Source organism: Schistocerca nitens, chromosome 2, assembly GCF_023898315.1.
Source record: "Schistocerca nitens isolate TAMUIC-IGC-003100 chromosome 2, iqSchNite1.1, whole genome shotgun sequence".
In the NCBI taxonomy this organism is placed as follows: domain Eukaryota; kingdom Metazoa; phylum Arthropoda; class Insecta; order Orthoptera; family Acrididae; genus Schistocerca; species Schistocerca nitens.
The window spans coordinates 146,728,097-146,755,894 of record NC_064615.1 but is presented as its reverse complement, the minus strand read 5'-3'; the positions used below and the strand labels follow the sequence as shown (position 1 = coordinate 146,755,894).

Here is a 27,798-nt window from a genome sequence, read left to right as displayed (position 1 = left end):
AAGGTTTAGCGTAGAAACATGTTTCTAAGACTCACCAAGATGGCGGACCCGTTTCAATTGACGTCTGTGCTTTGCATAGATAAATCCATCTCCCCCGTATTCTAAACTACTTTGGAGAAATCTCCTACGCCGCCCCCTCCTCCGCACCTCGACGACGGACACATTGCTGGAATTCGTTCTTTGGGGGGCGCAGGATTGGATTTTGCGCACTTGTCGAGCCAAGCACGTAAGAGCTGACCGGCAGTTTCTAACACGAATGCAGATGTCAGCGGGGAGCTTTATAGATACACACATTACAAAATGGCTCTGAGCACTATGGGACTTAACATCTGAGGTCATCAGTCCCTTAGAACTTAGAACTACTTAAACCTAACTAACCTAACGACATCACACACATCCATGCCCGAGGCAGGATTCGAACCTGCTACCGTAGCGGTCGCGCGGTGCCAGACTGATGCGGCTAGAACCGCTCGGCCACTCCGGCCGGCTCTACACACATTACATGTAACGGGTATACGTGCAGATACTTTTATATGTTGTAACTTAATATGTACATACATCAATGTGTTGGTTGTTTATCCTCTGTGTCGGGCAGTCTTCACACAAACACGTCACAAACTTCATGACCTGATATTATCTGCATGGTCGTAACTGCGCCACTAAGTGGACTGGTGTTGAAATGTTGACACGTGGATGCAAAACGGTTAGTCTATTCTGACAGGAGTTGTCAGTAGAGTTTTACCGTTTTGCGTTCACGTGTTCACACGTCAACACTTGACCTGCTGCTCAGGTAAAAGTGTGCAATATTTGCTTGCTCTTGCCACACATACTTGGAGGAGGTAGTAACTAAAAACATACGACTTGTAATACATATTACTGTTAGTCTGAAAATGACGTTAATACTGATGTAATGTTGTTCACTACATTGTTCTCATTCACCCATTTCACCTTGTTTTACTAAATAATTATCTGTCACAGAGGCAGGAGACTGGATTATTTTACGTTTAAAATCGCTATACTCTGCAAAATTTTCTTAGATGCGAATCTTTCCACGTGTATTCATTGCTACATTCTACCTTAGATTGAACCGCCACTTCTCTGGCAACTTATTCCTGAAACATTATATTTCTAACGTTCTGCACATTTCTCGGTAGTTTTTCCCTAGTCTTAGAGAACTGCTCCATTTTAACATTTAATCACTGCCTGCCGCGACGTTGAATGTCACCTTCTGGAGTTACATACATGTGACACGGAAGGGAATCTGCGTACGAAAGGAGTGGCGGAATGTAATGTTTTGCCCGTTGCACGGCAGATGCTCGACCAGAAGGACGCTGCCTACTCTGACGGTAACCATTTATGAGAACAATAGTTACAAGGATTTTTCCACAAAGTTTCTGACAACTTACAGGAACCTGGCGTCACAGGCAATTGCAAAGAAGAATATACAGAGGGGTCCAAAAAATGTATCCAATGTTTAAAAGACCATAACTTGCAAACTAATGGACGGAGTTCTCTCATTTTTGGTGAAAGTGTAGCTTAAAGTCCAACTTAAAGATATCACTGTAGGTGTTCGAAATGGTCACCATTAACATCCACAGACAAACGATGCTGCCGAAATGCAGATCGAACTACTGACTGCAACGTATTCAGCTGGATGTTTGCACATGAATGTACGATGGATTCTTGAAGTTCATCCAGTGTGCGTGGCTTTTGTCGATAAGCGACGTCCTTTAGTGTTCCCTACAGGTAGAAGTCCAGAGGTCTTAGGTCTGGGTTCATGTGGCTCTGATCACTATAGGACTTAACTGCTGAGGTCATCAGTCCCCTGGAACTTAGAACTACTTAAACCTAACTAACCTAAGGACATCACACACGTCCATGCCCGAGGCAGGATTCGAACCTGCGACCGTAGCGGTCGCGCGGTTCCAGACTGTAGTGCCTAGAACCGCTCGGCCACACACGCCGGCCTTAGGTCTGGGGAACGTGGTGGATACTCCACAGCACCTCTACGGTCTATCCATCTTCCTAGTAGATTTTCGTCGAGATACGCCCTAATACGATTTTGGTAGTGGGCTGGGGCACCATTTTGTTGAAAGAAAATTCTTCCGTCTCCATACAAGTCTCGGATGGCAGGTGAAATGGATGTCTGAAGCTTCTGAAGGTACACCTCACCGGTAACTGGGCCATCAAAGAAGAATGGCCGAATCAAGACCCGGTAAGACAAACCACACCACACATTTACTCCTGACAAATTCACGGATTTGTCTACATGGACGTTCGGATTTTCGGCGGCCCAGTAGATGCAATTGTGGCGATTTACTGTACAACTGAGTGTGAACTGTGCCTCAGCAGACCACACAATCATCTCTGCAAACTCTTCATCGTTGCGCACCATGTTGGTAAACCATTTGCAGTACTCCATTCGGCTTTCTTTCATCGAATGTAAGCCTTGCGCCAGCCATGTTTACTCGAGTAACTAGGTGGAACTAAGAACAAAACACTGACTATCTGGCGACTGTCATCTGACAAAACAAAACAACGCAATACAACGCTACACTACCAAAGATGAGACAACTGCGTCAATTAGTTTGCCAGTTATGGACTTTTAAACAGAAGATACATTTTTTTGGACCCCTCTGTATTTTGGGGACAGTATGCGCCACAGTCACGCTAAACCATGACAACATACACTACTCACTTTCTGGTGGGATACTTGGACGACAAACTGATTGATGAGGAATGGTGTAGCGCGATGCTTTCACATTTTCTTGCTCATATACGAAGCTCACTCCTCGGTGCACTGCCGAGAGAACAATTCCTTGATATTTTAAGGTGTCTGGACGACATTAAGGCGCAGGAGAAACAAAGGACGGCACACGCTAATGCAGGACAGTAAATAGGGCGTCACAAGGGTTTTTTCGGCGCAATGACAGGCAGAAGTGGCACAATAACGGACGAAGAAAAGAAGAATGGAGTAGACGAGAGCGATATAGACGCCATGGTCCACACGAGGGAGGGCAGGACAGGTACGAAGTGCCAGACCACAGACGCAACGTGAATTTCATGCTGGCGTCGCCGCATAACGAGAGAGGCCGTGAGAGTGAAGGAGGTTCTTGAGATTTCATTTTACAGAGGGCAATTTCGCACAGATGTTGGGTCCTTTATACGCGCTGTTCAAGAAGGGCAAGAAATGGAGCTTGGGAAACGAGGAGGAAAATGCTATCGAAAAGACTGAGTTAGCTCTCCGTGACGTTATTTGTTTGGTACACCCTGACTTCTCGGAACCTCTCCAACTCTTCACAGACGCAAGTGTCAAGGCATTGGGAAACGTCTACAGCAGGACAGTAAGGATGGACTTATGCACATTGTAGCTACAGGCATCCAGAAGCTACTGGACGCAGAGACACGGTCTTTCCTACCGAACTATAAATAATGGGCATTGCCTATGCGACAAAACAGCTTAGGAGGTACCTGCTCGACCGGAAAACTTGTTTATACATGGATCACCAAACTCTAACATTCCTAAGAACCGCCAGATACACGAGTAACAGAGTGATGCCGTGGCCCTGGCGATTCAGGAATACGATCAGTAAAGTGCTTATTGCTGAGGTAAACACAACAAGTTGCCGACTGGTTAATTCTAAATCCTTCGCGGGAGGACAACAAAGAACACGTCGAGCGAGTAAGTAATAAGTTTGTAATGGCAATGTTAAGGCAGTGGGACATGACGTGTAGCCTAAACTATAGAGGGAGTTAGTCGCAGCACAATATCAGCAGCCAGAAATCCCAGCAGTAAAAGACTTTCTGCTGATTGGTGTTGGTTGAGAGGATGCGCGAATGAGAAATACTGCTCTACTGTCCACGGTTGAGCGGACGGTACGTTTCCGGGGGAATGTGAAAGAACAAAGGTGGAGAATTTGGCCCCCGGACGCAGTTTTGGAAGATTTAATCCATCGTTGTCATCAGCACCTTGGCCAAAGCGGGGCGACGAAGTTGCATGTGACAATCGCCAAAGAGTGGAAACACGCATTTACTAAGCATGTCAGGCTCTACGCCACAAACCGCACCACAACGAAAAGCTGTGTAAGAATTTTGACGGAAGGTTATGTGCGCAAGAGAATGCTCCCAGGTCTTGCTAGAATCACATTTCCGGGACTGAAGGCAGAATTAGAAAATCAAGGGATCAAAATGACATACTCCTTAATTAGAAACCCTCAGTCCAATCCTGCAGAACGATACATGCGTCAGCTGAGAGTGTTCTATAGGATATTGGTTTATGACAGACACAGTGTCCAGTGCCTTCGGAAGATAGAGTGGTACTTTAGTGGAGCCGTTAATTGCAGTACGGGATACAGACCAATAGACCTACGGTTCCAGATACTTGAGAAATCGGTGGCTGACACGATCGTCAAACCTCCGACGGGAGGAGAGACAGAAACACACCAGCAACACGTCAGTCGGGCTCGAGAGTTCGTGATGGAGAAGGCGACGAAAAGAATGGAATAGGGGGAAGAGAAGAAAGGAAGAAGACTTATCGGGAACGGAGTCCTCGTAAGACTGCATAGGCTGTGTGATGCCGAAGTGAAAAAGAAAAGGAAGTTTTTCCACCTGAGCAAGGGCTCATACTCGGTGCGACAGGTAGCACCACCGAATGCTTACGCAATTTATGATGACGACTTTGAGGTTGGGGGATATTTAACGACCAGCAGCCTGAGAGTAGTGGACACGACTTCGAAAACTGTAGATGACTGTTAACAATACTTTGGGTTTTGTAAATCGATTTTCTGTTGTAGTAATTAGTACGTATTGATTGCGCTTAGATAGTCATTTTTGTGTGTGCCTGGCTTGTGGGACACTTGGTGTGAATGTGGAGAGATATGACAAGTGCATGTGTGAGTTCCTGGTTTCTGTGCGCCGTCGCGAAGCGCAACGCGCGAGTCTGAGAGGAACCGCCCCCATTCGACGGCATGATACTTCCCGTAAGGCGGGATTATCATGCAGCTCACGGAAGCGCATTGCCGTTTCCACGTACGTCATTTCTTGTTTGTTTGTTGTACATACCAAATTGTAATTCTGTGTGATGGATCCATGTTTCATCGTCTCACCATGCGCGGTGTTCAATGTAGTGACTCTAGCGTAAACGGTGAAGACCAAACATGCACTAGTATTTGATAAGACTTCTGTCGCGGCACGCAGAGGCGCCCCAAAGATATCTAGCAGTTGGTGGAGGACACCTTTTTTTGTTTTTTGTTTTTTTTTTCAATGTAGTGCATGAAAGGTGGACTGCAGAACGTCTGGGTTATTTCACTTGTTACAATTTAAGGGCAGGTTAAAATAATTCGAGTGTACAATGTCACGTACAAGCAAAATTTCTTTTTATATTGTTGACATTCGAGTTCGTTTGCACGGCTCGCACTGTTCACACTATGAAAGTTAGTAAATGAAGCCAGTTTGCATGTGAGAGGTTAAGGGTACGCAAAATTAATTTGTTTTTTGGTTGACGTCCGAGTCCATTCATGCGGCTCGCACAGCTGACACTATGCAACCTAACAAACAAGGAGTCCTCCGAATCATCGGTGATGCGTAGATTACACATTATGACTGTACGTTCTGCGGCAGGAAAGAAGGTATGGGTTTTAAGGTAAGAGAACATATGCAATTTTAATAAGAACTTTAAGGGGTTTACCCATCCAATACTACCCAACTTGGCCCATGGCAGTCTAATTATGTGTTTTTTTGCATGACCAAGTGTTTGACCGAATACCCATTTCGTATTTATTTTATAGAGCTCTTTGAAGAAGAATACTGCTCTGTGAGTAGTGCAGTTGCCGATGCTGGAGCAGTAGTACCTATCACTGGTATCAGTGATGCCCTTAAATACATTCCCCAGACTTTAGATGGTACAAAATCCGCTTTCAATGAATTTATTAATAATTTGGACATACCTTTTGAAATACTACGTGAAGCTGACCGTCCAATATTGTTAAAATTCGTAAAAATATGTTTTGAGGGTCCTACATGATAAGACAACTGTAAAGAAACTGGTGGATACCTTCCATGGTAATATCGGGAGATGCAGAGGGTAAAAACTGTAGTGTAAGGCAGAGACTGGAAGACATAAAGCAAATAATTGAAGACGAAGGTTGCAAGTGCTACTCTAAGATGAAAAGGTTGACACAGGCGAGGAAATCTTGGTGGGCCACATCGACATCTCACTAAATTATTATAAACGCATACTCAGTTACAATTTTTTTTAAGTTTACAAAGTTTAGAGAATTATTAGTCAAGGAGTATTTCTAGTACTTTAATGATCAACAGAACAATCTTACATTGCTATAATAAGGGCACCTTTATTTGAAAAGCCAGTGCAATTAAATTTACACACTGAAACGTATAATTACTTACAGGCCTAACGTAGAGAATTATTCATATTTTGTTTATAAAATTATTATTTAAACGTTTATGCAGAAACAAATCAGCTGAATGCTAAAACTTACACTTTTCAAATACATATGCCACATAAGACAGCGTATTACATGGTTACTCGTGAAACTATTGAGGATACACAAGAACAGTGTAATTAAAACTGTCACCCTCGCCAGCGGCTGGACTCGAACCCCAAGAGGTCCGTTTCATATTACTGTCGTATTTATATGGAGACAGATGTGTGACTATTTCCGTCATAGCTGTGTTATAATGGAAATAAAACTTTTATGACTAATAAGGCAACCCACTAGGCAAATGAACATCATTCGGATTGTTTACGTGTTTCGTAAGCTGTTTACCAGTACTACACCGTCCGAACATGCCTTGGAAGGCACAACGGTACGGACCGGCCCCGTGTCATCCTCAGCCCACAGGCGTCACTGGATGCGGATATGGAGGGGCATGTGTTCAACACGCCGCTCTCCCGGCCGTATGTCAGTTTACGAGACCGTTTACCAGTACTACCAACGATAAAACATACACGTACAACACAGCGTTTAATTCACTTCACCTCCCCCCCCCTCCCCCGCAAACTCTGATCCTTTCTTCTTTTCCATAATTGTCAGTTTATACCCAATGTTAGACTCTCTTAATAAAACCAGTGTGAAGGAGGAGTATGGAACAATGTTACGGCGTCACTGAAACATAGAATGCTGTTGCAATATGGTTTTTTACGTTTTTCAGAACAGCGTCACAATCAGCCAGCTAATGACAGATAAAGGCACTGCGGTATACGAGTGACAAACGGCGCCTAAGAACCACATTCATTCATCTGATACTCCGTGCTCTAAGGGAAGGAGGCAAAGTAGGCTGAACTTTGGCGTCAAAATATTTCTTTTCGCTAACAGATTACAATGGTTACAAACAGAGAAAACTCTCGTTAAGAATCGTTACCAATACCAGCTTTGCAAACTATCCATGTACGATCTGCGAAGGAAGGAAAGGGAAGTAAGTCACGTAGAGCGTGTGTGTACGTATGTATGTGTGTGTGTGTGTATGTGTGTGTGTGTGTGTGTGTGTGTGTGTGTGTGTGTGTGTGTCAGTCATTAGAATCTTCGTATACCGAAGTAGCCGTTTTTAGACACTAAGAATAATAGCTAATAAGTAATTTCTGTTTATTGCAGAATTTAACGTTGTATCATCCAATCAGAAAAATTTCATCAGCGCTACAACTAACGCAGTGATATTTCTGTCGTGACAAGTGAGCCAATATCAAAAATGATTTTAAATGTAGTGCACCGACGGACACCACATCAATTGCAAAATACGTTAGGCATGTCAATATATACGATCTCCAGACAAGAACTTCTGATGAACAGGAACACTTTCTTTTATTAACATTTAATATCTGTGACCCATCTTGCTCGTCGGCGTCGACTGTATAGTAGACGAACTGACGGAGCTCCTTTCTTGACCGGGTCTTCTGTGGGGTGCGCCCTCTGCTTTACTTTCGTCGTGGTGAAGCCCTTCAGCTGTGCGACGACGGCGGTTTTGCGGTGAATGGCGATTTCTACCAGTAGGACAACCAGCGACAAGAAGAGTCCGAGGATCAACAGAGCGAACTCTCCCTGCACGTGGGTCAGCTGCAGTTTGATGGGGCCGTCCGGAGACTGGGCGTATGAGCGCATCCCTATCTGTGCGGCCAGCTGCACTCTCGGCACCAACCACTTGCGAGCCACCTGCAAAGAAATGTACACAGCACATGTGAACCGGGGATTCCCCATCTATTGTCGCCAAAACGCAACTGGCTTTGTAGATGCATCATGACGTAAAACGTTTAAGCCGGTTCTGGAAATTTGTGGTAAGTTCCTATGGGACGTAACTGCTGAGGTCATCGGTAGCTAGGGTTAAAAACTACCTAACTTAAACTAACTTACGCTAAGGACAACACACACTACCATGCCCGAGGGAGGACTCAGACCTCTGATGAGGAGGGTGGGGGGGTGGGGGTGGGGGGGGGGGCGAACCGTGGCAAGCCGCCCTAGGCCGCACGGCTAAGCCAGTTTTAACTTCTGTGTTAATACCGAGCCCATCTATCCCAACAGCATCGAACGGGCGTCAAGAAAGAAGTTCTCGATGCGCTGCACACAACTTGCGTTTGTGTGGTCAGTGAGCCGAGGCCATTTGTCGTATCGAGACGCCCTTCCTTATTTTTGGCTCTAAGATGTTGCTCCTGCGAGCGCAGCTACCTCTGGCGTGGCTTGAGGGCCGCCTTGCTGGACACGCAAGGGCAGTATGACAGCCTGATGAAGGTGGTACCAGTGGAGCAACGAAGCGGAAAGGAGGCCTTTTGTCACCACTCATCTGGCGTAAATTGGGAAGGATGTACAGGGGTCACGTTGACCTGTGTTGGGCTAGCAGTGCCGACGAACCACAGGAGTGGATTATTAGAAACCTGCCGGGTGTCGCAGGTGTGTTTACCGGAATTTCATGCTCCGGTTCTGTTTATTGGTACTGAAGTCCGCGCCCCCATGGATGGAAGATGGATATGGTGTTATGGCGCTCAACAGTGTAGTCTTTAGCGCCCGAACGGAAACAACAACGGACGAGTGTCACTAAAATGCAGCAAGTGCAAAAATAGGACTAAAATTATAGGTGAAAGTCTACAGAGGCAGTGTGCACGTCAACTGTAGTAAAGTGGAAAGCAGCACATAAAGAGGAGAACTGCAAGAGAACGTAGGGGAAGGGGTTAAAATGAAACACATAGCACATGTTTGGAACTGGCCTATTACAAGAATAAAAAGGAGTGGTCAGCCACTCGGCAACACACTAAAAATTCCAACCTAAAATTTTAGGCTGAAGCCCAGAAACGTCACAGTACTTTAAAACTTTTTTGACACTCGCCTCGTCATCGGCTAAAATCGAGGGCAGATCCCCACTAATACACTCCTGGAAATTGAAATAAGAACACCGTGAATTCATTGTCCCAGGAAGGGGAAACTTTATTGACACATTCCTGGGGTCAGATACATCACATGATCACACTGACAGAACCACAGGCACATAGACACAGGCAACAGAGCATGCACAATGTCGGCACTAGTACAGTGTATATCCACCTTTCGCAGCAATGCAGGCTGCTATTCTCCCATGGAGACGATCGTAGAGATGCTGGATGTAGTCCTGTGGAACGGCTTGCCATGCCATTTCCACCTGGCGCCTCAGTTGGACCAGCGTTCGTGCTGGACGTGCAGACCGCGTGAGACGACGCTTCATCCAGTCCCAAACATGCTCAATGGGGGACAGATCCGGAGATCTTGCTGGCCAGGGTAGTTGACTTACACCTTCTAGAGCACGTTGGGTGGCACGAGATACATGCGGACGTGCATTGTCCTGTTGGAACAGCAAGTTCCCTTGCCGGTCTAGGAATGGTAGAACGATGGGTTTGATGACGGTTTGGATGTACCGTGCACTATTCAGTGTCCCCTCGACGATCACCAGTGGTGTACGGCCAGTGTAGGAGATCGCTCCTCACACCATGATGCCGGGTGTTGGCCCTGTGTGCCTCGGTCGTATGCAGTCCTGATTGTGGCGCTCACCTGCACGGCGCCAAACACGCATACGACCATCATTGGCACCAAGGCAGAAGCGACTCTCATCGCTGAAGACGACACGTCTCCATTCGTTCCTCCATTCACGCCTGTCGCGACACCACTGGAGGCGGGCTGCACGATGTTGGGGCGTGAGCGGAAGACGGCGTAACGGTGTGCGGGACCGTAGCCCAGCTTCATGGAGACGGTTGCGAATGGTCCTCGCCGATACCCCAGGAGCAACAGTGTCCCTAATTTGCTGGGAAGTGGCGGTGCGGTCCCCTACGGCACTGCGTAGGATCCTACGGTCTTGGCGTGCATCCGTGCGTCGCTGCGGTCCGGTCCCAGGTTGACGGGCACGTGCACCTTCCGCCGACCACTGGCGACAACATCGATGTACTGTGGAGACTTCACGCCCCACGTGTTGAGCAATTCGGCGGTACGTCCACCAGGCCTCCCGCATGCCCACTATACGCCCTCGCTCAAAGTCCGTCAACTGCACATACGGTTCACGTCCACGCTGTCGCGGCATGCTACCAGTGTTAAAGACTGCGATGGAGCTCCGTGTGCCACGGCAAACTGGCTGACACTGACGGCGGCGGTGCACAAATGCTGCGCAGCTAGCGCCATTCGACGGCCAACACCGCGGTTCCTGGTGTGTCCGCTGTACCGTGCGTGTGATCATTGCTTGTACAGCCCTCTCGCAGTGTCCGGAGCAAGTATGGTGGGTCTGACACACCGGTGTCAATGTGTTCTTTTTTCCATTTCTAGGAGTGTATTAACTTCAGCCCTGACAGAACGATACAAAGCACACTCAACTAAAATGTGGCGTACAGTGATTCGTACGCCACAGGCATCACACAGCGGGGGTTCCTCTCGCCGCAGTAAGAAAGCATGCGTAAGAGGACAGTGCCCTATGCGAAGACGTGTAAGGGTCACTTCGTCACGCCTAGGTGACCGGCAGGAGGAACGCCACGGCTGGATGGTGGGTTTCACCAACCGCAGCTTATTTTCCCTCACCGCCAGCCATTCCTCCTCCCACAATTGCATTTACTTCGGCCGCAGCACAGAAACGACACCTTGCAAAGGAATAGAACATTGTGTCACCTCCGGTAATCTGCAGGCGTCCTTGGCAGCTCTATCAGCTTGTTCATTTCCCCGTATGCCCACATGCCCTGGCACCCAGCAAAAGGACACTTGCTTGCCCTGTCGTTGGAGGAGGTACAGTTGGTCATAAATCAGCTGTTCCAACTTCTCCGCTGGGTACAGGTTCTGCAGTGACTGTAATGCGCTCAGTGAATCAGAGCAAATTAGGAAGTGTTTCCCCTGAGTACACCGTATCTGCTCCAAGGCCTTCAGGATCGTGTGAAGTTCTGCGGAAAAAACGGTGTATTCCTGGCGAAGGCGAATCCTGATGAAATGTTCAGGGAACACTACTGAGCAGCCAAGAAATCCCCCTGTTGGGATCCATCAGTGTAGACTACTATAAAATCATGATGCCTATCTAAAATGGTAACAAACAAAGATTTGAAAGTAAAATCTGATGTACTGTCTTTCTTAAAATTTGCCAAATCTAAAATCAGTCTCGGCCTCTGGAGGAGCCAAGGTGGATATCTGCTCCAACCTCGACGTGAAAAATTAAAACCGGCCACACCCATCTCTAAAATGCAATCCTTTGCACGAATCCCATAGTGCCTTGTTGCTCGTTGCCGGTTGCGAAAAAGCCTTTCCAGTGGAGGCCGAGCAACAGTGTGGTATGCAGGTGTGTATGGTGTGGATAATGTTTGATAGGCATGGCGCACCATTAGTAGACGCCGCCGGAGGTGAAGTGGCGATTCACCTGCCTCTGCACAGAGGCTCGGTATGGGGCTCGTTCTGAACGCCCCAGTGGCCAACCGAATCCCCTCATGGTGCACCACATCCAACAGCTTCAAATAAGTGGGTCTTGCAGACCCATACACCGTGCATCCATAATCAAGCCGGGACCGCACGAAGGCTCTGTAAAACCGGAACAGACAAGTCCTGTCTGCTCCCCATGTGTGGTGACTAAGACATTTTAAAATAGACAGCGCCTTAAGAGACCGTTTTTTCAGTTGCTTAATGTGTGGCAGCCACGTAAGCTTAGAATCAAAAGTGAGACCCAGAAACTTCACCACGTCTTTAAAATTCAGAACGGTGTCCCTCATCCTCCACTCAGCAAGTCAAAAATGGAACGAGAACGGTTAAAAAGAACACACACCGACTTATCAGTTGAAAACTGAAAACCACTCTTCTGTGCCCATTCATCCAAACGCCGCAGAGTCAGTTGCAACTGACGAATCGTCGTTGCAAGGCTTGAAAAAGAGCAAAAGACAGAGAAATCGTCCACAAACAAGGAACACTGCACAGGACTTTTCACAACAGACGTAATACTATTAATAGCGATAGCAAAGACCGTCACACTTAAAACACTACCTTGAGGGACACCGTTCTCTTGTTCAAAGTGACTAGACAGTACTTCTCTGACTCGGTACCGAAAATAACGTGGCGACAGGAAGGACCGAATAAAATTGGGAAGACGTCCACGAAAACCCCATTCGTAGAGCTGCCTGATGATAAGATGCCTCCAAGTAGTATCGTATGCCTTTTCAATGTCAAAAAATATTCCCAACAGGTGATGCTGGCGCAGGAAAGCCTGTTGTATAGCCGCCTCCAGGAGGGCCAGGTTATCAAAGGTGGAGCGATACCTCCTGAACCCACACTGAAAGCGACTAAGGAGTTGTCTGGATTCTAACATCCAGACAAGGCGGCGGTTGACCATCCGCTCCAAGGTCTTTCCCACGCAGCTAGTGAGGGCAACACTACGGTAGCTACCCGGGCACGTGCGGTCTTTCCCAGGTTTTAAAAGAGGAATTAAAATTGCTTCACGCCACGAGTCGGGGAAGTGACCGGACATCCAAACAAGATTAAAAAGTCTGAGGAGGATGTCTTTATCTTCCTGTGAGGTGCCGCAGCATGCTATAGTGGTTTCTATCATGACCAGAGGATATATCACGAGCCCCACACAATGCAGAATCCAGTTCCCACATGGAAAATGGGCAGTTGTACTCTTCTGTATTGGGTGAGCGGAAGTCAAAACTGCTCCTCTCAGCAGCCACTCTGCGGGGCCGGAAAGCTGGATTCTGACTGGCGGTTGCAGTAATAGCTGCAAAATGAGCCGCCATAGACTGGGCAATATCTTTTGGGGTCGTTCGGAGAGTACCATTCCACATTATAGCAGCCATAGGGCACCTCCCACCTCTCCCAGAAATCCTCCCGATGGTCTCCCATACAATGGAACTTCGCGTAGAACGATTAATGGTGTTCAGGAACTGCTGCCACGACCTCTTCTTGCTCTCTCGTATAATCCGACGACACTTTGCCCGCGCCACCCGAAAGGCTGCAAGTTTCGCTACAGTTGGCCGGCATTTGAACCTGCGCAGAGCTGCCCGCCTAGCCCTGATTGCAGAGCGGCATTCGTCGCTCCACCAAGGGACAGGCTGCCGCTTCGGTTGTTCCGTGGACTGTGGGATGGACGCTTCACTGGCGCGGTGGATCACTTCAGTAATATGATCCACCCATTCCTGGACACTGACCCGATGTTCAAACTGGGCGAGTTGACTATACAGTGCCCAGTTGGCTCTACCGAGCACCCATCGAGGCGGTTTCCTTTCCGGTTCCACTGCATGTGGCAGGTGAATCCGGATGGGGAAGTGATCGCTGCCCTGTAAGTCATCAACCACCTCCCATGCAGCAGTGTGGGCGATGGCTGGAGAGCAAAGCGATAGATCAATGGCAGAGAACGACCCAGTTGCAATGCAGAAATGTGTGCTTTGACCCGTATTTAGCAAATAGGCACTGGAAGACAGAAGAAGCCTCTCGATTTCTCTACCGCTGGGGCAAGTACTCGCAGAGCCCCAAAGCATATTGTGTGCATTAAAATCACCACAGAGGATGAAGGGGTGGGGGAGCTGTGTAAGAAGATCACTGAGAGCTTCTTCGTCGAGCACATCATGCGGAGGCAGGTAAAGCGAACATACTGTTAGCATATGACGCACATGTACTGATATTGCAACTGCCCGTAAATTCGTTGTGAGGAAGAGAGGTGAGGAGTGGTAGTCGGTGTTGACGAAGATACCTACTCCTCCTCGAGCTCTCTGTCCATTCAGGTCGTCCTTTTTGTGGAGGACATAACCACGTAGCTCAGGGGTGTATGTTTCACTGAAATTTCTCTCTTGCAAACATACACACATAGGTCTATCCTGAATCAATAGACGTAGTTCCTCCACATGTGTCCTGAACCCTTGCAGGTTCCATTGTAATATGGGAGCCATCACGGTGGTAGTATTTTCTGCCTCTCTTTCCGCCGAGGTGGCGAGACTGCAGCGGGTGGAGGCTCAGTCTTGGGGCGAGATGATTGCCCCATATTCTCAGACTCCATCAGCTCTGGGGAAGAGTCTGATGAAGCGTCTGGTGGGACCACGTTAACATGATCCGAGGGTTTACCAGCCGATTTAATGTGTTGGTGCTGCTTGACGGGTGATTTCCTTTGTTTAGGGGGCTTTGCTGGAACTGGAGCTGGGGTGTTTATGGCCATGCAGGGCTTTGGAACAGCCTCAGCCATCGGAGATGGCTGGGGCTCTTCAATGTTAGCTACTGTACCTTTCTCTGCTGTTCGAGGAGGGGCTACAGGCTCTGATACACTTGCTGCCTTGCAAGTGCACTGACATGTGCAGGTGTTCGAGCCAACACTGACAACCTCCGTCTGTGCAGATGCATCGACTTTAGGAGGCGGCTTCTGAACAATGGAAGCAAAAGACGTAACGAATGTGGTGGGCTGCATGGCCTTAAAGATCTTTTTGGCCTCACTGTAGGTGATACGCTTTGTTGTTTTTATTTCTTGTATTTTACGTTCCTCTAGGAAGATTCTACAGTCCCTACTCCAAACAGGGTGGCTTTCAGAACAGTTTATACATCTGACAGGCGACGAACAGTCAACTCCGTCATGGGCAGCCGTACTACAGTTGCCACACATCGCTTCACCTTTACACCCTAGAGTTGTATGTCCAAAACGCTGGCACTTAAAACAGCGCATTGGGTTTGGGACATACGACCGGACGTTTAGTCGAAGAAATCCTGCCTTGACGTGTTCTGAGAGTTTGGGGGTACTGAAAGTAAGAATGAAGGAGTCAGATTTCACCAGGTTCCCATCCCCCCTTTTCATGATGTTCTGAACGTCAACAATTCCATCCTGAGACAACTCACTCTTTAATTCTTCTACAGGGATGTCAACGAGATCCCTACAGGTAACAACATCCCTACTGGAGTTCAGGGTGCTGTGAAGCTCTGTATCGATTGTGTATTCCCCCACGCTTTTAGCTGTTTGAAGGTTAACTGCTTGCTGAGCAGTTGATGTTGCAACAAGCTGTGTCCCATTCCGTAAACGCTTCACTGATTTTGAAGTTCCAGCTATTCCTTCTAGACCCTTTTGGATACAGAATGGAGAAACCTTTTCAGAGGAACCCTGTTTCCTTTTTATTATTAAAAACACATTCTGGTTGTCAGTATGTGCTCTGTTACTCTGAACTGCCGTACGTTTGCTGACGCCTGAGTCAGGAGGACTGGCTAACCTAGTCCTCTTGTTGGATTGGGTGGTAGTGCCTACCAGCGGTCCACCCATCCCATTGGCCAGCGAAAAATTAGAAGGAGGAAAAGAGGAAGAATTCGTGGTATCCATGGTCGTCCCACGAGCAGCTAGGGAAACTTATGTCCATCCAGACAGAGCCCCGCATGCCTGGATAAGGCTTGTATAACTGACGTGCGGCAGGTTCCCCAGAGGTTGCCGCTAGCGACTGTTCCACCTCAACAGCCATGCATCTTATCGGCGCGCAGCACACCTTAAGATTGAAGGGTTTTTTATAGAGGTATGTACCGTCCTCGCGATCCAGGCAATCAAGCCAAGATCCCCGGTCCCTACGACACACAACGTTCCACCGTTGCGCCAAACGGTGGTCGCTGAAGCATGCCCAGAGCTTACGGTATCAGCAGACTGGCGGCGCACACCAGTCCACAGCTCGGGGACACCGGGTTCGCCAAGCCCGTACCCAGCAAATGAATGCTGAGTCCCCTGAGGGGGCGCCCCCATGGAATTTGCAGGCTGAGTTATATGAGCAAGAACTCTTATTAAAGAGGTCTCTTAAATATTTTAATTATACACACCGTGTGATCAAAAGTATCGGGACCCAAAAACATATAGTTTTTATATTAGGTGCATTATGCTGTCACCTACTGCCAGGTACTCGATATCAGCGACCTCAGTAGTCATTAGACATCGTGAGAGGGCGGAATGGGGCACTCCGTGGAACTCACGGACTTCAAACGTGGTCAGGTGATTGGGTGTCACTTGTGTCATACGTCTGTACGCGAGATTCCCACACTTCTCAACATCCCTAGATCCACTGTTTCTGATGTGATAGTTAAGTGAAAACGTGAAGGAACATGTACAGCATAAAAGCATACAGGCCGACCTCGTCTGTTGACTGACAAAGACCGCCGACAGTTTAACATGGTCGTAGTGTGTTGTAAGAGGTCCATGATTAAGGAATTTGTTGCTAGCGCACTCGAGCAGATGTAATTTCGATGGATTGCTCATGCGCTGCCTGCGATATGTAAGGTATAAGAGAATCTCAGACCAGAGAGCAGTGTTGTATGCAGTAGGAAATGTGTAGCAGTAGGAGTAATTAGCAGCTAGCAGTGTGGTGTATCTAGTTGGCTGGGCAGGTCGTGGGAACAATGGCGGTGCCTGAGCGTTGTAATATAAGGTAAAAGCAGCCTCGCGCATATGTAGTATTGTTATATCAGGTCCGGTGTAAATGTTTTTAAAAAAAATCTCTTAATAATCTTTCCTATAAAAATTAACTTTTGACAATCATTCATTTCAATTTAAAGAATTTACTAATTTTTCCAATCCATGGTCATCCCGATTATTGTAAAGTTGTTTCTTCTATACATGATAAATATATCGGCCAGCATTGTACTGGGATGTGCCAGAAAAATTTCATATAGGAGCAGATATAAATGCGCTATCCGGCGACCTTATTGAGGTAAGAATTTTCAATTTACTCACAATGATCTTTCAGGGCCATGACGCAGCACTGCTGACGTCCAAAATTTACCAGTTTAAATTCACAGTCAATTATTGAAAGGTTATAAGTGAGCCACAATTTTTTTGAGAGATTAGTTACATTTTATTATTGATAGATTACGGAAATTAACTGTTAGGAGGTTACGCTGAATGTGAATTATACACTCCTGGAAATGGAAAAAAGAACACATTGATACCGGTGTGTCAGACCCACCATATTTGCTCCGGACACTGCGAGAGGGCTGTACAAGCAATGATCACACGCACGGCACAGCGGACACACCAGGGACCGCGGTGTTGGCCGTCGAATGGCGCTAGCTGCGCAGCATTTGTGCACCGCCGCCGTCAGTGTCAGCCAGTTTGCCGTGGCACACGGAGCTCCATCGCAGTCTTTAACACTGGTAGCATGCCGCGACAGCGTGGACGTGAACCGTATGTGCAGTTGACGGACTTTGAGCGAGGGCGTATAGTGGGCATGCGGGAGGCCTGGTGGACGTACCGCCGAATTGCTCAACACGTGGGGCGTGAGGTCTCCACAGTACATCGATGTTGTCGCCAGTGGTCGGCGGAAGGTGCACGTGCCCGTCGACCTGGGACCGGACCGCAGCGACGCACGGATGCACGCCAAGACCGTAGGATCCTACGCAGTGCCGTAGGGGACCGCACCGCCACTTCCCAGCAAATTAGGGACACTGTTGCTCCTGGTGTATCGGCGAGGACCATTCGCAACCGTCTCCATGAAGCTGGGCTACGGTCCCGCACACCGTTAGGCCGTCTTCCGTTCACGCCCCAACAGCGTGCAGCCCGCCTCCAGTGGTGTCGCGACAGGCGTGAATGGAGGGACGAATGGAGACGTGTCGTCTTCAGCGATGAGAGTCGCTTCTGCCTTGGTGCCAATGATGGTCGTATGCGTGTTTGGCGCCGTGCAGGTGAGCGCCACAATCAGGACTGCATACGACCGAGGCACACAGGGCCAACACCCGGCATCATGGTGTGGGGAGCGATCTCCTACACTGGCCGTACACCACTGGTGATCGTCGAGGGGACACTGAATAGTGCACGGTACATCCAAACCGTCATCGAACCCATCGTTCTACCATTCCTAGACCGGCAAGGGAACTTGCTGTTCCAACAGGACAATGCACGTCCGCATGTATCCCGTGCCACCCAACGTGCTCTAGAAGGTGTAAGTCAACTACCCTGGCCAGCAAGATCTCCGGATCTGTCCCCCATTGAGCATGTTTGGGACTGGATGAAGCGTCGTCTCACGCGGTCTGCACGTCCAGCACGAACGCTGGTCCAACTGAGGCGCCAGGTGGAAATGGCATGGCAAGCCGTTCCACAGGACTACATCCAGCATCTCTACGATCGTCTCCATGGGAGAATAGCAGCCTGCATTGCTGCGAAAGGTGGATATACACTGTACTAGTGCCGACATTGTGCATGCTCTGTTGCCTGTGTCTATGTGCCTGTGGTTCTGTCAGTGTGATCATGTGATGTATCTGACCCCAGGAATGTGTCAATAAAGTTTCCCCTTCCTGGGACAATGAATTCACGGTGTTCTTATTTCAATTTCCAGGAGTGTAGTATATATATATATATATATATATATATATATATATATATATATATATATATATCAGTTATCTGTGGGGAGGTTACAGTGTAATAGGGAGACGTCTACCCAGACCATCACACAAGAATTCCAGATTGCATCAGGATCCACTGCAAGTGCTATGACAGTTAGGCGGGAGGTGAGAAAACTTGGATTTCATGGTCGAGCGGTTGCCCATAAGCCACACATCACGCTGGTAAATGCCAAACGACGCCTCGCTTGGGGTAAGGAACGTAAAAATTGGACGACTGAACAGTGGAAAAATGTTGTGTGGAGTGACTAATCACAGTACACAATGTGACGATCCCATGGCAGGTTATGGGTATGGCGAATGCCGGGTGAAGGTCATCTGTCAACGTGTGTAGCACCAAAAGTAAAATTCGGAGGCGGTGGTCTTATGGTGTGGTCATGGAGGGGCTTGCACCCCTTGCGGCTTTGGGTGGCACTATCGCAACACAGGCCTATATTGATGTTTTAAGCACCTTCTTGCTTCCCACTGTTGAAGAGCAATTCGGGGATGGCGATTGCATCTTTCAAAAATGTCGAGCGCCTGTTCATAATGCACGGCCTGTGGCGGGGTGGTTACACGACCATAACATCCCTGTAATGGACTGGCCTGCACAGAGCTCTGACTTGCATCATATAGAACACATCTGGGATGTTTTGGGACGCCGACTTTGTGCCAGGCCTCACCGTCCGACATCGTTACCTCTCCTCAGTGCAGCATTCCGCGAAGAATGGGCTGCCATTCCCCAAGAAACATTCTAGCACTTGATTGAACGTATGTCTGCGAGAGTGGAAGCTGTCATCTAGGTTAAAGGTGGGCCAACACCATATCAATTCCAGCATTACCAATGGAGGGCGTTACGAACTTTTAAGTCATTTTTCAGCCAGGTGTCTGGATACTTTTGATCATATAGTGTATTTGTACATTGCATCTTGGAAATTGTGGCTTTAATTTGGATTAATGTTAGTGTCCGCTTCTACAAGGAAGTCTGTCGTGAAGTTTGTTGGCAGTGTGGTATTTATGTGTGTTCAAGTGCTTCTATCAGCCTGTTATTAATTTTCACTTTCTTTGAGGCAGATAACTATTAGCTGATATTAATTCCTGCGCACAGTGGTCGATTTTAATGTTATCACATATAGTCTATTATTGCTATGGAAGTGGATTTTCGTGTTGCCCGAATGTTATCAGGGTCAGTGTTAAGTTCAGTATGATATATTTTTAATTTAAATACTTTGAAGAAATGCTCTGTTCAATTTGTAGTTATCATTTTGCAAAAAATTGACCGTCTCTTTGGATTTGACTCCTCTTTGTCTTATTCATTGAGGGTAATGTACTGCTTATTCTGCTTCAGGCTGTGCATATAATGCGCTTGCCTTATTTAATTGGCTCAGATGGAAATTTTAATTTGTTTTTGGACACAACGTCCGTTCTGACCTTGGCGTGGACTGTGTACGTGCCAAGGAGTCGTAGAATTTGAGGCGATTGGCTCGCGGTGTGATTAATGATTTGTTCCAGCAGGATTTGGTACAACGATCTAATTCTGAAATTTCCTTATTCCAATTGTAAGTGGTGTCTCAAGTTTTCTGCTAACTTCTTAGCAGACAAGTCAGTTTCGAATATCGCTCCGTAAGAAACTACATTAACTATGGGGAGCGTATTCATTATTTTCTATAATCTTGGCTGTGACCTGAGCTTGCATTTATTGGAATTTATGTGTGCTGCAGGAAATTTGTTAAGACTGCTTGTGCTTTGGCATCAGCGCTCTTTACCGTTCCTTGTTGAGACCCAATCATTCTTGGCCCAGTCGGCTTATACAGCCGCCAGTTTATGTGATTCCGTGCGCTAGCCTCGGGCAGCGAAATCTAGTGCAGTCCTCTGTAGTTCTGTTTCTTCCAAGCGCTGCTGTAGCCTTTAATGCTGCTGTATACAGTTAAGTTGAAACTTTAGAGCACTTCTGAGTCATTCAATTCGTTAATTGAAAGACACTCCTTTTTATAACCTTATTCCTTCTTTACGTTACTTAAACATTCTACTAGTGGTTGAGAACTCAATGGTCATCTTTATTTAATGTACATTTTTATTATTTGAATACTTTTGTGGAACCCTGCAAGCCTTGCTATCATGTCAGTTTTATGAGGTTTTGAATCTTTTGTTCTCCTTTGGTCATTTTGTATTTTGGCTCGAGAACTTTTTGGCAGTAGCCCATTATGTGTCCGGTTGAGTTTATTAAATTTCTTATTGGTGCCTTCTGCTCATGATGTTTTGGTAATTTTTATGGCTGTTTAAATCTGGCTTGAATTTGTATCAGTGTTTTACCTTATGGCCTGGCAAACAGTGACTGCTGCACTCACTGGTTAATGTTCAGTGTTCAGATTCATTGTTTACTGCCATCACTGATCATTGTTCAGTATTCAGATTCATTGTTGTTTAATTACATTCTTAATTGGGTTCATGTATTTCAGTCGGTGTTAAATAAATTTTTATCTTGTATCAGTGAATGACCTGTGCCAGATTTGGTCTTGCCCTCGTCATTTTCCTTCCTGGCCAAGTTAAGAGGCCGTATTTTCACATTTCAGTCAGTAATGAGTGTGGCTAAGTTAACGTGGATGAGGTGTGACGACCTATTGCAACATATTATTCCTGGCTAATGTAGATACCATGGTCGTTCCGTAATCGTTATAAACGGTCGTGATTGGGGCATACGATGCTATTTTAAGAGCTAGTGACTTCCCCACGACGGAAGATTATTTCCAGCACTTGTTGGAAATAAACATTTGAATAGTGCCACCAGGAAGCAGCACTTTGCAGTGGAGTGCTGTCCGTTAGAGCATGGAGTGGCGAATGCACCTGTGATAGAAAGAATTGGATGTTATAGCAGTTTTGTTGAGAAACTCGATGCCACAGAAATCTGACAATGGCCAGCAGCCCTTATGAGTTGTGGGCCGTCTGGTGTGCTTAACTTCTCTTAGGCCACAATTTGGTGACCCAGCCTGAACAAGCAAGTTACATGTCAAACATGAAAAGACTATGTGAATCAAAACTATGTTCCCGTGCATGGATATGGAATCCTAACAAATCATCTTCTGTTTTCTAAGGCGAGTTGCAGTTTTGTGATCGAGGAAGTGCTCGGTTCAAATGTTCAAACGTGTGTGAAATCTTATGCGACTTAACTGCTAAGGTCATCAGTCCCTAAGCTTACACACTACTTAACCTAAATTATCCTAAGGACAAACACACATACCCATGCCCGAGGGAGGACTCGAACCTCCGCCGGGACCAGCCGCACAGTCCATGGCTGCAGCGCCTTAGAGAGCTCGGCTAATCCCTCGCGGCGAAGTGCTCGGTAAAATGTTTCTAAAAACTATGGGACTTAACATCTGAGGTCATCAGTCCCGTATACCTAGAACTACTTAAACCTAATTAACCTAAGTACATCAGACACATCCATGCCCGAGGCAGGATCCGAACCTGCGACCGTAGCAGCAGCGCGGTTCGGGACTGAAGCGCCTAAGACCGCTCAGCCACAGCGGCCGGCAGTGCTCGGTAGAAAGGCGGTTCATGACACAGCTTAGAGCTATAACTACAGAAAGGTTGAAACTTCCTGGCAGATTAAAACTGTGTGTCCTACCGAGACTCGAACACGGGACCTTTGCCTTTCGCGGGCAAGTGCTCTACCATCTGATCTACCGAAGCACGACTCACGGCCGGTCCTCACAGCTTTACTTCTGCCAGTATCTCGTCTCCTACCTTCCAAACTTTACAGAAGCTCTCCTGCAAACCTTGCAGAACTAGCACTCCTGAAAGAAAGGATACTGCGGAGACATGGCTTAGTGACAGCCAGGGGGATGTTTCCAGAATGAGATTTTCACTCTGCAGCGGAGTGTGTGCTGATATGAAACTTCCTGGCAGATTAAAACTGTGTGCCCGACCGAGACTCGAACTCGGGACCTGGTTCGCAGGAGAGCTTCTGTAAAGTTTGGAAGGTAGGAGACGAGATACTGGCAGAAGTAAACCTGTGAGGACCGGGCGTGAGTCGTGCTTCGGTAGCTCAGATGGTAGAGCACTTGCCCGCGAAAAGCAAAGGTCCCGAGTTCGAGTCTCGGTCGGGCACACAGTTTTAATCTGCCAGGAAGTTTCATATCTGCGCACACTCCGCTGCAGAGTGAAAATCTCATTCTGGAAACATCCCCCAGGCTGTGGCTAAGCCATGTCTCCGCAGTATCCTTTCTTTCAGAAGTGCTAGTTCTGCAAGGTTCGCAGGAGAGCTTCTGTAAAGTTTGGAAGGTAGGACACGAGATACTGACAGAAGTAAAGCTGTGAGGACCGGGCGTGAGTCGTGCTTCGGTAGCTCAGATGGTAGAGCACTTGCCCCAGAAAGGCAAAGGTCCCGAGTTCGAGTCTTGGTCGGGTACACTCCGCTGCAGAGTGAACAATTCATTCTGGATACAGAAAGGTTGTGTACAGTAAAAGGGTCGAGCTTGGAGAGGTTTAATTGAAGTCAGTGACTGTGGAATCGTAGAGTGTGTTGTTTTCGTGCGACTCTTGTTTGCTTACTTTTAACCGTTATCTCCTCTGTTTAGTTGAAGATATTCGGCGGAAGTTGCTAGAACCTAGATGGAGGTGCTGCACAAACTGTTGACAGCGTACATTTTTCAGTCCACTGTTCAAATTTTGAAATCTCTCTGAAAGTAGTCGGACTGCTACAGGGCATTTATTAGAGGCATAGGGGAGTGATAAATTTAACCCTGTTTTCGTGCTCAAAGAGAGGGCGATGTCCATTATTTACACGGGTCTTAGTAGTATAGAAGTCCAAAAAAATGACCCAGGTCTGCATATCGTAGTTACCTTCCGGAGCAATATGACGTGCTCTTCAAATTGCTGAGAGCAGCCTCGTCTGGGTCTTAGCACAACGTCAAGGAAACGTTGCGGACGAGATGGAAGAAACGTTCCACTATGAAAACACACGATCGTCACATTTGACTCAGAGTGCGAAACAAGTCAGCGTTGGCGAACAGGGCTAAACAGAGGCAGGGACGGCATAGTTGATGAGTAACCTCTTACTACCAATAAGACAATGGCTAAGAGTATAATATACAAGCATAAATCACAGCTCTAAATGTTCTAGCTAAAGGAACAGGACATGCTCACAGGTAAATTTAGTTTCCTTCATTCCAAACAAACTGAATCTCTCAACGCTGGTACCGAGCGATGTAGCGCAGTTGTTAGCACGCTGAACTTGCATTCGATAGAACGACGGATCAAACCTGCCTCCCATCCTGATATAGGTTTTCCATAACATCCTTAAATCGCTTCAGGCAAATGCCGGGATGGTTCCCTTGAAAGGGCACGGCCAACTTCCGCCCCATCCTGCCCTAATCCGATGAGACACATGGCTTCGCTCTTTCGTCCCCTTCCCCCAATGAACCAACCCATCTTGACGCTGCCACTTTGGCTTTATTGTATTAAGATATGCTTTAAACAGATCTGAAGATAATTTTTTGATATCATACACTGGAATAAAGGAAAAAATCCTACACTTAGGGGATCCTGTTTTTTTTTTCGAGATCTTGTGGTAGTCTGTGGTATTCACAAGTTCAAAAATGGTTCAAATGGTGCTGAGCACTATGGGACTTAACTTCTGAGGTCATCAGTCTCCTAGACTTAGAACTGCTTAAACCTAACTAACCTAAGGACATCACATACATCCATGCCCGAGGCAGGATTCGAACCTGCGACCGTAGCGGTCACGCGGTTCCAGACTGAAGCGCCTAGAACCGCACGGCCACACCGGCCGGCTATTCACAAGTCTCAAACCAAAACTGGAAATCATTTCAATGTTATCCTTTCTGTATAATGTGAGATTGTGTACGTCCTGTGAAACAGCTTAAAAACGGTCAATGGTTGTCTTTAGACGGTCATGAATCATGCATGAGTGACAATTCGTTGTGTGAAGTTAGACGATTGTTATAAAGTAAAGTAAACAGTCGACTGTATTTTATTTTACATGATACGGTGGCCGAAGGATATATAACTAAAATAAGGGAGATTCTAAAGACGGGTTTGTGTGTTCCCAAAACGCTTAGCTATACAATGTGGAGAACATATCCAACTATATCATTTGATGCTACTAATAATAATAACTACATGGCGAGAACTGTAATGTCAGTGCTAAGGCTGGAAGCACCCTTCGTGTCAGTCACTAAATTGCTGTAATTAAACCATTTCACTCTCATTCTTTCCCAGATTTGTCACACAGCTGTATGTTTAAGGTACCATCGTCACGAGACAATAAAGTTGAAAGGAACGGTAGGATATTTGGAACAGGAAATGGTTGATAATTTTGTATTATCATAAGAGAATCCAATAATTAAGTTCAAACTTCTTGAGCATTTTACATTATGATGCGGCTACGATGGCAATATATCTATTTTCGTAATAATTTACAGTATTTCGTATATTTTGCCATCTCCTCGACTTACCGTATGTCATACAACGTAGAACTTTGCTGAGTGATGTTCAGGTGTAACCGCGTAATGCTTGGGTCCACAGAATACAAAATGTCTTGAAGGAGATTACAAGCAAATTCATTGCGTTGAGCTCGCATTCGAAAAATACTGAAGTGAATTCTCAGCTTACAACACACCGTCCACCAGCTTGGTTCTACGAATTTCTGTCACCGAATGAAAGCTGTTTTCTTTCTTATTTATTGAACTACTTGTCTCACTGGACATTCGATTTGTAACAGTAGCAGGAACCATGTTTGCTACGTAGGTAACCATATTAGTGAAACTCTCGGGAAAAGCAGACGAAATATGTGTATATCAGACTCACTACCCACCGAGAAATTGAGAAAGCTCTTTGTGAAATCACGTTCACACCTCTAGACTGTATGAAAGTCAAGCATGCTTAACGGCAAAACTCTGCTTTTGGCTGTTTTTTCTGTGTTTAGACTTCTGTTTTATAAGACGCATATTAAATACTGTCGTATGGAAAAGCTTAACTTTAGTCTGTTGGGATGGAGATGGAGACTTCCCTTGACACAAATGTCGTCTTGTGACAGTCGCTGTTTCATTCAAAAGAGATGATGGGTTAGAAGTAAAGTTCCTGTGACAGTCTTCCTCAGTTCACAGAGACATTTTACAATACTACAACTAATTTCGTGCCCGGAGAACAAATTTCTGACAAAAGTGGGATCAACGTTCAGGGAAAGACGGATAATATACAAAATATACGAGAATGAGAGGGGAACAATAAGAATGGAAGACGAAAATCAGGATTCTCGGATGATCACGGTTGTAAGACAGAGGATAAAAAGTGTATAGGAAGAAAGATATTGGAATACATACAGGAAACTGTTGAGGAGGTAGTTAGCGACTGTTACTTGAGATGGAAAAGCTTGCACAGGAGAGGAACTCGGTGTGAGAAGCATCAAACCAGTTAGCAGACTGACACCTTAAAAATAAAAAAAATGAAACCAAAAAGAAACCAAAAACGTGCAGTCTTCGGCTCCTACTGTTCAACCCACCCTATGTAAAAAGTTTCTGGAGTTGAATTAAAATTACGGCCGAAAGGTATGAATGAAGGGATTCGCTGATGACATCGCTATCCTCATGGTAGGTAAAGAATAACTACAGGACGTGCTGAGTGGTTCAAAGGTTCAAATGGCTCTGAGCACTATGGGACTCAACTGCTGTGGTTATCAGTCCCCTAGAACTTAGAACTACTTAAACCTAACTAACCTAAGGACATCACAACCATCCATGCCCGAGGCAGGATTCGAACCTGCGACCGTAGCAGTCGCACGGCTCCGGACTGCGCGCCTAGAACCGCGAGACCACCGCGGCCGGCCGTGCTGAGTGGAGTAAACAGCCTAGTCAGTACAGAATTAGATTGGCAGTAAACCAAAGAAAGACGAAAGTAATGAGGAGTAGCAGAAATGAGATTGGCGATAGCTTAATATCAAAAATGAGTAAGACAAAGATGAAGATACAGACTTCTGTTATCTTGGTAGCAAAATAAACACGGAGGACGAAGTAGGGAGGACATAAAAAAGCAGATGAGCACAGGCATAGAACGCATTTCTAACCAAGAGAAGTCTTCTAACATCGGCCTTAATCTGATAAAGTAATTTCTGATTATGTTCGTTTGTTGTACGGTGTTGTATAGTAGTGAGAAAAACGGAAATGAAGAGAATCGAAGCATTTAAGATGTGGTGATACCGAACGGCGTTGAAATTAGTTGGGTTGGTACAGAACGATGATATTCTTCGTATAATCGATGAAGAAAGTAAATGGGGAAAACAATGGCAAGGGAAAAGTTAATAGGACATATTTTAAGACATTAGGGATTAACTTTCATGGTACTTCAGGGAGCTGTAGTGGGTAAAAACTGAAGGAAATAAGAGGGATCGGTATACGTCCAACAAGTAATTGAGGATGTGGAGTGGAAGTAGTAATCTTAGATGAAGAGAATGGCACAGGAGAAATTTGATGAATAAAAAACATTTACAACGAAATGCCACTTATAGCATATTATGCGTTAGAGAACTCTGTACGTGCCAGCAAGTCGAAATGGAAACAAACCTGTCCTTCCCAGGTATACATTATCCCAGCCTGGAGGAGTCTGTCGATCATGTTGTCAAGTCTCTGAAGATACGCCCATCCTTTGGGGACTGCAAAGACCACATACTCCCAATAGATGTCCTCACGCATTGGTCGTAGCCACCTACTAGCTGCCTCCTCGTCGATGTAGTCACCGATCGTGAAATAACCTGTGGAGATGGATATGAAAATGTTAACATTACTGCTAAGCTCTCTATCCAGCTACAGAAATCAAGTGAAATAAGATATTAGAGAAATGGAAGAAGTATAATAATGGAGTCCACGCGATCGGTTTATGCACTGGAACACATACAGTGTACGATCCAAACTTGTACGGCAAATTATTTCACATTTAATTAAATATAGTTTACGTGATTAAAGCACACTTGTACTATGTA

At 46.4% G+C, this 27,798-nt stretch overlaps 1 protein-coding gene across 1 annotated transcript in view; it reads right to left on the bottom strand.

Moving 5' to 3' along the window:
- The window catches only part of LOC126234883 (glutamate receptor 1-like), a 150,583-nt gene that overhangs the window by 32,790 nt on the left and 89,995 nt on the right, over positions 1-27,798 (bottom strand). Inside the window, exons 6-7 of the mRNA XM_049943623.1 lie at positions 27,383-27,570; positions 7,885-8,165 (exon numbers count right to left, since the gene is read on the bottom strand). Of these exons, the coding sequence (XP_049799580.1) occupies positions 7,885-8,165; positions 27,383-27,570 (469 nt within the window). The remainder of the gene's footprint in view (positions 1-7,884; positions 8,166-27,382; positions 27,571-27,798) is intronic.